General features: G+C 38.9%; 1 protein-coding gene across 1 annotated transcript; it reads right to left on the reverse strand.

Moving 5' to 3' along the window:
• Nucleotides 1-436: 436 nt before the first annotated feature.
• On the reverse strand, nt 437-7,995 carry mrps27 (mitochondrial ribosomal protein S27). Its single transcript, XM_088408687.1, has 11 exons — nt 7,888-7,995; nt 7,556-7,633; nt 6,795-6,865; nt 6,662-6,720; nt 5,926-6,040; nt 5,594-5,672; nt 4,909-5,024; nt 4,723-4,825; nt 4,137-4,279; nt 1,901-2,083; nt 437-1,169 (listed from the first exon to the last, which is right to left on the reverse strand). The coding sequence occupies exons 1-11, from the start codon at nt 7,958-7,960 to the stop codon at nt 918-920; spliced, it is 1,272 nt and encodes a 423-aa protein (XP_088264813.1). The 5' UTR covers nt 7,961-7,995; the 3' UTR covers nt 437-917.
• Nucleotides 7,996-10,309: the final 2,314 nt, after the last annotated feature.

Genomic DNA, 10,309 nt, shown 5'->3' on the forward strand with positions numbered 1-10,309 from the left:
GTACATGTATACTTGTACAATGTACAGTATAGCCATAAATCCACATGTACAGTATGCATGGTGTAAGCGTCTGTTTGTGGAGGATAAGGAAAAACACCTAAGGATGTAATGTGTACTGTGTATCTGAGTTCAGTTAAATTCACCAAATAGTGTCCCTGTCTTTTTTTTTTTTTTGCTAAATCAAAAGTCAAAGTCTAAAAAACAAAGAAAATGGAAGAATGGAAGTCTGACTGATGGCCCGTATCCAGAAAAAAAGAAAACACACACACGCACACACACACACAAAAAACCCCACTGTTTATGAACCTACTTGGCAGTTTCTTAGGGACAAAAATGTTAAAGTTGACCTGTGTTGAATTAGAAGTGATAACTCATGATCAGGGTTCAACTCTGTATTGATATTTCGTGGACTGCACAGTCACTCAACATCACTGGATTATGCTTTTTATCACTCTTCTTGGGATTTATTATCTGTCCTCATCTAAACAGCACTACAAGAATTCAATCGCTTCGCGTTTAGTACGGGTAGCGTCGGCTTTGCTGGAAAGCATGGCAAACACTTCAGAACCATATAATACATGCATTGTGTTGAACGCTCATAACTGAATTCCTCGGGCAGCAAAGAATCCCCTTTCTCCAGATTAGTTATCAGCAAGTTCTTTGGCGCAATAACCCTTTCTTTACCCCTGTGAGAAAACTCCCAAAGACATGCGCGCACACACGCTGTACGTGAACAGGAAAAGGAATGGGAGGATGTGATCCCAACATTCCCTTCTCTTTTGCTCATGAGTTTACAAGATGACTTGTAGGCAGTCATTTGCTAGCTTTTAATTTTGGACTAAGAACAAAAGATTAAAAAAAAGAATAATAAAATACAATATTAACAAATAATAAGCGGTAGTTTGCAGGGTAGAAATTTAAGCCTGCTGCTGGCGTGCCGCCTTGGCAGCAAGTCGCTCCTGCTTCTCCTCTTCGGCCTTCTTCCTGGTCTCCTTCTCCCTCTGGATCAGGTGCCGTCTCTCGGTTTCCCAGGCCGCCAGCAAAGTCTTGTACCGATCCAGGTCCGGTTTCTCAAGCGAAGGTAGCAGTTGCTGAGCCAATCCGGTCGCCAATGTCCGGAAGTCGGACGTGTTCACTTTTCCCTGAGTCTCCAGCTGGCTGACCATCTCCTGGAAAGAAAGAAATCGATTCGGCTGGTTTTATATGGCACATCCCTAACCGACGTTTTGGACCATTTCTATGTGCAGTCAAAGTGAGATTTTCCCAATATGGCTGAGTTTACATTCATAAAGAAAAGAAAAATAAATATACATAAAACGATACATACATACAATACACGTATTACATAATGTTTTGTAGCCCCGGACTGAGATTTTCTACTAACCAGGGCACCCTTCAGAGGCGTGGTACGCAGGTCACATGTCCTGGACACCGGGTGACTTACGTTTTGAATTTTATGACTTGCGACCTGCTCGGCAACAACTTGACTTTGACTTGAACACGGTGACGCGACAAGTCATTCGGTTTACTTTGGAAAACCGATGTGTTAATATAGTGTGCCCCATACTTTGGAAAGAAAATGTATTCATTTATTTTTGTAGTGCGGCAATGCCATCCAGCGTTATGAGATGGCGACAAGAGCTGAGGCTGAACCATTGAACAAGTATCTTCAAAGACGAATGCATTTGGATTCAAAGATTGTCATTTTGATAAACTCGGGAAAAAGACAATACAATATGCAAGGTTGAAAACTTGAGGAGACACAACAACTACAATGTTTACTTTCATCTGCTAGCTAGCTTCTTTATCTTTTGTGGATCTTAGCGTAAAGATGTGAGAGATTTTTCATTGAGACCTGGCAACTGAGTTGAACTGTGAAAATGATCAAATTCTCTCCCACCTTGAATTTGCCGTGGTATTCAGAAAGCTTTTGCCTTTCCGCCAGGTCATCTTCATCAACTTCTTCCTTTCGTCCGTCCTCCTCTCCTGACTCCTCTCCGGACGAATCGGACGAATCGGATGAATCGGAGGAGTCGGGTGAGGTGGCGGACAGCCCGCGCAGCACGTCCTCGAGAAGAGCCACCTGAAATTGACAAAATAATTCATTTATCCCGTAGGAATAGCTAAGACACAAATGTAATAAGATAGAGTTAGCCCCATGTGATATTTGACAGGTGACCCCCACGTCTTAATGCAATCAAAGGGATGACCCGGGGCACCGGGACATAATGTCGATATAATACATCCTGTGATGCTACGTGCAGGCTCGCTATTATTGTCTGTCACAGCAGGTTTGGCCTATTGCGTCGGTGATGCTAACGGACACACCGGGCCGTGCTCTGGGCCCTCTCAAGATCTTGTTAGAATAAGTCCGTATCAACAAACTGGAATTGACTGTGTGCTCATAAAAATATGACAGTGTGTATGTTTGTCATATCTCAGATGATGAATAGTGTCTGTGTTGTGCTCCTCACTAGATGAGGATGTTTTCAGAAAAACTGCTCAAGAAAATTAAAAGGGCATTTTGGTTCAAATTTGACCTAAGAAAAAAACAAATCGTTTGTAGTTGCTGCGGCAACATGTGTCCTTCTTTAGTGGTCGTTAAAATTGGGTTGAGATTTAGCTCATGGAAAAAAAAAAAATACACATTCATTAATTCCTCATTTGGCTTTCATTCTGACACAATTCATTCAAAACTAAACTTCCTTATTTAAATTTGGCGGATATAAATCACGACTGTCCCTTGTGTGTGGCGGTAACATTTTAAGAGGACCAATGTTTTCCCAATGATGATAAAAATGTTGCTTTTCACAGTCAGGGTCGTGTCCTTGCTGCGCAATACATGCAGCAAACTAAACTATTTTTGGATTCCAATTTTGCCAAGTAAAGCATCATTTTTTATGACATAAGTGAATAACGCTAAACAAAAAAAAAGGAAAATTACAGAGGCATTGAGCAGATATTTGTCCATCCATTTGTTAGTTTGTATTGTAACCACTTTCAGGTTTGCGGTGCCATTTTTTATTCCATGGCAAGGGAATGCCCATAACAAAAGAGGAACCAAATTGCAGTCATGCCATAGCTGAGTTAAAGCATTTGGTATAGGGCAGCATGTTGGAATTGTGGTTTGCATGTCTGCCACACAGTTAAAGATTCTGGGTTTGTATCTCAGGTCGGCCCTTTGTATTGTGCGGCTTAACAGAACACCTTCACTATTCACAGAGGATGAGGGTTGAGTCCTTGCCTGAATAGTGAAAATGTGTGAGTGATTACTAATTAAAATATGTATGATTGCCTTTAAACGCGATACGAACCTCCTTATCTCTTTTCAACATGGTTCTGTGACATCAAGCTGACACAAAATGGGAATAACGCAATACTTGGCATAGGAAAGGATGAGTTAGGAGGTGAGGGGCTAGGTTAAAAAAACGTGAATTTACAAATGTCCAAAAGCAAAATTGCGGGGCTTCAATGTACTCTTGCCTTTCAAAAAGGTGCATGCTAGGCTAAGAAAAGAATTATAAATGTGGAAGGTTGTTTGTGCAGGGTCTGGGACTGGCTGGCGACCAGTCCCAGGAGTACCCTGGCTCTCATCCAAGCCTGAAAACAAACAAGTAAATGTATAGGATAAAGTATGGTATCACGTTAGCCATTGTTATGGCTTTGTCCACATGCCATTCATTTGAAATCGGGAGGGTGTGCCCTGCCTGTGTCTCTACCACAGAAAGTCACAAGTAGTCCCTATTGATTAAAAAAAAAAAAAAAAAAAAAGACAATAGAAAATTTGCTCCGTATATCTTAAAAGTAGAGCTAAATTGGCAAAATTGGAGAACCCTAACTACATCACATGCCCTAGGTCAGTAATGAAAGTCGTTATCCGGGCAGAACTGCACCCTCATATAACGGCTTTACAGAAACTAGAGTTTGGCAAACGGATGTTAGCTGAGCTCTATATATCCTTGGTGTATTTAGACTGAAAAGAATGTAAGAGATCATTTATTCACGCACCTGAGAAAATAATTGTTAAAAAAAATGACCTAATATACCTTTCTTAAACATGTAAATTATTTGGATGAAATACAAGAAAAGCGCATGACTTATTCTGCAGTAGTGCTTGATACTTATCCAGTCCTTACAGAGTCTTTGGACAGTTTGACGTCAGCGGGCGAGGCGGCAACACTCTCCATGACAGCCATCGCTCGACTCATATATCCTCGCTCCCAGAAGAGAGGCATGCCTTTGAACACAGCATGGATGCCATTCTGCATCTCCACCTTGCCTGGAGGACACAACATAAATGTAATGTACAGACAAGAAGTTGGCAAGTTTAAAACACAGGAATACACACAATAGCTCCAAAATTATCAAGTTGTTTATGCAAGATGGCATAATCAAAAGGAGCAAGTCATTTTCACTGCTTTTAGCTTGGTCAAAATGTGTACAATACAGTCAACGAATGGATGATTAACTTAACACCCGCTCGTTTGGACTATCCAAGAATCCAAATTTGTGAAAAAATATAAAATTCACTAAATTGCAAAACGGCAAGTTTTGGCTCGACACTATCACACCATTATGTGTTGCATTTAGGGCCTCAAAGAACTGCCTTAGAGGAGACCAAGTTTAATTTCTTCATGAAAGAAAACTCTTTTAAAACTTATATTCAACTAAAATATTCAAAGTTAATTTGACTGATTTGAGAAGGAAGTCTCCTATGCTCACCGAGGAGAAGGTTTCCCAAGAAGCAGGCAGTGAAGCCTACGCTGTTGTCCTGCTTGAGGCCGCAGATAAGCAGCGACGCTCCCAGCGCGCGCTCCTGCGACACCTGAGTACACATGGATGCCTGGTGTCACTCAAGGAGAACCCCCTTTTATTGGAATTACAGCTTCAATGTTTTGTAGCACTCACAGTGAGTTGGGGAGTGGTTGCTAGGTAACTGGCCAGAGAGTAGAGAGACAGGATCTGCGTGGACGGAAGGTCAAAGGCCTCCTGGAGCATCACCTCTTCCACCACGGAGGACGCGCCTGGAAATTGATTCAGCAAAACAATGGGAACTTTAGGCAATGAGATGTAAACATTGCAGCCCTTTAAGGCACAATTCTGAGCTCAAAATCTCGGCAAACCTCTGAGTTGGAAAGCCACGCTTGATTGAACGTCTGTATTATTACTATTTCCAATACAATGTGGTTGTAAAAATGGTAATACAGCATAAAGTTAAAAGTTACTTTAATAATGAGATCATTAATTCTCATTTTAAATAGCTTTAACCTAATTCTTGTTAGCTCAAGGCTCCACAATGACACGAAAATTTGAGATTGATACATGTGTGTCCAGTATATTACTTTTTTTTTTTTTGCGCATTCTTGAACATTTTTTACAATTTAATTTCATTAAACTAAATCAATGAAACAATGTATTTATACAACATACAGAGTATAAAGGCCCTAAGTACCTCTGCCTGACTACTTTCCGACAACTGTATACTTCTAGTTCATACTTTGCAGGAACAGTTTTGAGGAGGCCCATTTGCACTTTTGTACGTGCCCCAAAACATTTGTGTACTTCGACTGTACACTCACTGGCAAAGGCTTACTTTTGAAGTCTTCGTCTTTCAGGAAAGAATCTATGAGCAGGTTGTACGTGAAGTTGTCTGGAAAGATTCCATACTGGACCTACAACAAACACAATTTTATGTCCATTTTCAGCCTTTCACACAATAATACACTCAATGAAGCCAAAATGACTAAAATACGATATAGAGGTTTTGATTTATCAATGTGTTTATTATTGTATTTGTAGTGTGCAGTGAAATACAAATGTGTTGTAACATATTGTGACATTCTAATATTTCAATATTCCATGTTACTGTATGTGCAAGGCTAACTTGAGTTGTTTCCGAGCAATTTAAAAGAATTACGTCTGTACCTTGTTTTGAAGCGTGTGCAGGGCCTTGTCTCTGGCACCATATTTCAGACACTGCCTGATCCAACTGTGAACAGTCCAATCCCGAAGGTACCAACAATTTGGACTGTGACGGAACCTAAAGGGTGACAAAACGACATAGGGTTTTTTTAATCATTAAGCATAGTCCAGTGACTCAATACATAATGTGAGACAACAAGGAGTGAAATAATTTTAAATGATAACTCACACAAATGGCATACATAACAAACCAATATAAATGCAGAAGCTGCCCAAGAATTACACCTCCGTCAAGTCACTTTTAGAAGTTTTCATGTGCTGTAATGCTGAATATGAAAAAGTGAAAACATGATAGCGTAATGAAAAGTATTCAGTAGTGACCCATGCTGACCCTCCAGAAGGTTTTATGGAAATCAAATGCATAGTTTTAGTGTAATCCTGTGAACAATATGTGGTACAGGTGTTTGTGAAACCATAAGCAATTGGTAAAAATGTGACCGTTTAATTCAATCTGTTGTTCATCAGAATGCATGTGAACAGAGCATGTGAATGATCAAGAAACATCCTAAATCTTTTTATCTGATTTCCAGTAGAGGGAATAAACAGGAAAGGTGGGAACAAAGCGAAACATGTGAAGCGAGTGTAAAGCAAAACAGACAAGGCAAACAGACATTGCATTCCAGAAATATAGACAAAAAAAGGAAACGCCGGGAACGTGAAAGTAACGAATTTGACTGACTTGTAAAGGTAGTACTCAGCTTGATCCACCTCCTCTCGACATGAGATATTGTCTATAAACTAGAAAACAAATACAAGTTAGGCCAATCAAAGTCAAGCAAACAATAAAATCAAATATGAAAATCAAAACTCACCTGTGACACAGTCAGGGAGCCAACAGGAAGATTCTTGTCATATAGCCTGTCCATGTAGTTGGCCAGCAAAGCTTCAAGTTTGTTTTTGTTTTTTGATGAGAAAATAACAAATTAATATTGGATCTGAAGTCTTTTGAGCTCTCAAATAGTTGCTGATCTTGTTACATTTCTAAAAACACCTGGCCTGACAACCAAAAATCAACAATTGCAGTTAGCAAATGTACCGGGTAATCGTTTTTTTTTTTTCGTTTTATTATTGAAGTCCATAGTGACACGCACAATGAAAAAAACTGGAGCTATACTTCCACCTTGTGGTCTTTGCAAGTGCGGCAAAACCATGCAACAAATCGTGTAAACAGCTGTCCTACACAATCGTTTCGCATTATATTCAGTGGACGTGATATTAGCACAACCCGATGAAATGACAGATTTTACTGATATAGAAATTATAAATAATTTCAAGATATTCCACCGTGATAGTATTATGAACTATTACCTGTTTTACTCTTCATCACGAGCAAATTCAATTCCACAATCAAATCAGCAAATAAGGAGGTCGCATGGCTTTACATCATCTCGTGGTGATAAAACCAACAAGTTAGCCACAAAAGCTTGTATCTAAACGCAACATGTGAACGTCGTAAATGCAAACACGGATGCAACTCTAAAAAATCAAATTAAACAACGCCGTTCAAAATTGACTTGAATGTTTGGCAAATAAGTCAAGTCTTGTTACTAAATGGGGAAGTAGCTATCCTTACCCAAATTCTGGGGGTCCTTTTCTCTTGCCTCCCACAATGTGGTGTCTGAATAAGCTGCTGAAAGTAACCATCTTCTGCCTGCAAATACACATTGCATTACTACACAGAGTTGAGAAGCCCTCTTTTGTCACCTCTACAAAAATACTGTAGACAAATACAACAGAGTAGAAAGACTGGCCCGGTGATGTTAGTTGCAGCTCGCTAACAGGAGTAGCGGACATTTAGCTCTTCTTGATTCAATGACAAAATCCGGACACAACTCCGATTCGCGCGTTAATAACACCAACCGGATAACACGCCCGTGCATTAAAGCTACTCGAAAGAAAACTCACCTAAAACAGACGGGTGTAAACGTTTATGTTTCACAGCAGCAGTCATGCAGCGTCTCAACACGGAGGCTGCCATCTTTGGACGATACCACAACCAGTAAACCTGGAGCGAAGGGGTGCAACATCGAATGGACTTCCGGTTTAAACCAAAATTACGGCTTTTCGGAGAAAACGTGTAGTACGTAGCTATTACGGGGGTGTAATGTTCGTTTAGTACTTTGGGGGTTAAGAAAAGCAACATGTAATACATTTTTGTAATATTTAGAAAAAAAAGGACATATTTAAACGTAAAGAAATCAAATAATCTTTCTAAAATGACGAAACATTCCTTAAGTTGATTTTGAAATGTTTAAAAGACATGAATCAAATGCATGGGGGAAAATAAATTTGTCCAAAATAAAATAAAAATCGAATAAATTGTCCTAATTAATGCATTTATTCTGCTTGTCTCATTGAGTTTGTTGTGCTATATATATTAAAAATGACAGCATCGGCATGTTTAAATGAGACGCCTCAATGTTTTGTGTCACGGTGGTGCTCATCATCATCAGTATACTGTAGTACCCAACTGTGAAATATGTTGTCAACCAAGTACCCCTTAAACAGTGCAGAACATTTTTGGTAAGTAAAAAAAAGACCCAAAACATGTAATCAGTCTGATTTATTCAACTTTTCAAACGTCATTTGTATTGGTCCACAAAACAATAATCAACATAAAGTGTCCTCTTTTGGATCATAGAAGAGATCTGTTATCAAAAAGAAATAACGTAAATATGAGTAAATATTTGTCCACAAATAATAATCAATGTAAAGTGTCAGATCTGTTCTCAAAAAGAAATAATTCTAAATAAATATTTCGTACCCCTGAAGTTCCATAAAGTAGGGGTACCCCTATTTGAGAACCACTGTTCTAGAAGAATTAACTAAATGACAACAGAGGGAGCTGTGTACACGAAGAAAAGAAAAGACTGTAATTGCAGTGTGACGCTCATTGTTATGATTGCATAGCTTCATAAATATTGTCAGGGCATGGGAATCGATCTGATCATGTGACTTTCTACTCTGTTCTCGATGTACATTTGTCATTTTGTTGTTGTTATTGCTGTTTTGTAAGTTTTGGCATAGTTGGATCACATACTCGGTGAGCCATCAAAAATAAGGAGCTGGCTGGCCCTCGCCTCTAAATATACAGCACTGCAGCTCCTTGGCTGTGTGTCAATGGAGGTGACAGGTTGAATCAGGGGTGGGGGCGCTTTAGTTAAACAAAACATGGAAGACTTTTAGCACCCTCTCGTTTTGCATGCCAACTGCCCAAAACAGGAAACTCTTACCTGCGCAGGACACAAGTCAAAGGAAATCAATGTTTGGAGGCACATAAGGTAAATAAAACTCCAGACAAATTTTACAGAATAACATTTAGTCAAACACATGCAAACACTGAGCAACTCATACGGTTTAGATTAGAGGCCAGGATGGAAAAAAAAAAGTGTCCTTCTGTGCGGTTACTCCCCTAGCCAGCGGTTGGGATTGAAACGCATAGGTGAGGAATGGAAAGGAGGATGTGAGAACTTCCTCAAATTACAGTTTCACCTTGCAGGGCACAGCGGTCCACAGTGCGAGGAAAAGAGAAGCTGCTCTTCTGCATTTTAGCCAAAGAGAAAGCATGCTAACAAGTTGGTTACCTGGAATGTATGATGGCCGCTGACAGGATGCAACTTTGGGGGTCATTGTTGTTTCCCATCTTTTAAAAGTGTGTACTTTTATACTGTTTATAACATTTATCCTGTAAATAGGGCTATTTTATATTTTACATTTTCTACAGTTGATTGATTTATTATTTTATTGAACTTATAAACATGTTTCAAATTTTGCAAAGAAAAGAAAAGAAGTAAGTAAAAGAAACTCTCTTTATATCGCAGTTCAGTGAGGTTTGTATGTTCAAAAGGAAATAGGAAGAAGTATAAAATGTTTCTGGTTCTACTCCTCGTATTCTATTTATTCATATCTTGTTAAATGTTAATATAGATAATTTCATCTCACAAAGACAAAACTCATGTTCCTTTTATTAAATGTTGGCATTAATATAGATAGATTTACATTATAATTCATATATATAATCCTTGTTTCTATATAAATATAAGCGTATGTATATATACAAACACACAGATGCATATAATGTATAGACGTACGTACATACACGTGTAGACATATTTACACATACATATTTCTAATTTCTACGTGACCTTTGATCATTATCTTATTCAGTTTATAAATAGTCTTTTGTTTGTTCTAATACAATATTTTTAAAACTCTTATTAGTTCTGTTCTGGATTGAAATAGCAATTCCCATTAGTTGGCTGGCTCCATGTGACATAGAGTAGATGCGATGAAATTCTCTGACATAGCTTAGTAGGCCTCATTTTCC

Source organism: Hippichthys cyanospilos, chromosome 1 (assembly GCF_059441005.1).
Source record: "Hippichthys cyanospilos isolate Australia breed blue-spotted pipefish chromosome 1, RoL_Hcya_1.0, whole genome shotgun sequence".
Lineage (NCBI taxonomy): Eukaryota > Metazoa > Chordata > Actinopteri > Syngnathiformes > Syngnathidae > Hippichthys > Hippichthys cyanospilos.

Bases quoted from the DNA above. Each gene is read 5' to 3' on its own strand.
- mrps27 (XM_088408687.1), bottom strand. From the start codon at position 7,960: ATGGCAGCCTCCGTGTTGAGACGCTGCATGACTGCTGCTGTGAAACAT. The intron at 6,866-7,555 runs GTAAGGATAGCT...ACAAACTTGAAG, and splicing joins AAAGGACCCCCAGAATTTGG to CTTTGCTGGCCAACTACATG. The intron at 4,826-4,908 runs GTGAGTGCTACA...ATGTGTACTCAG, and splicing joins CAACCACTCCCCAACTCACT to GTGTCGCAGGAGCGCGCGCT.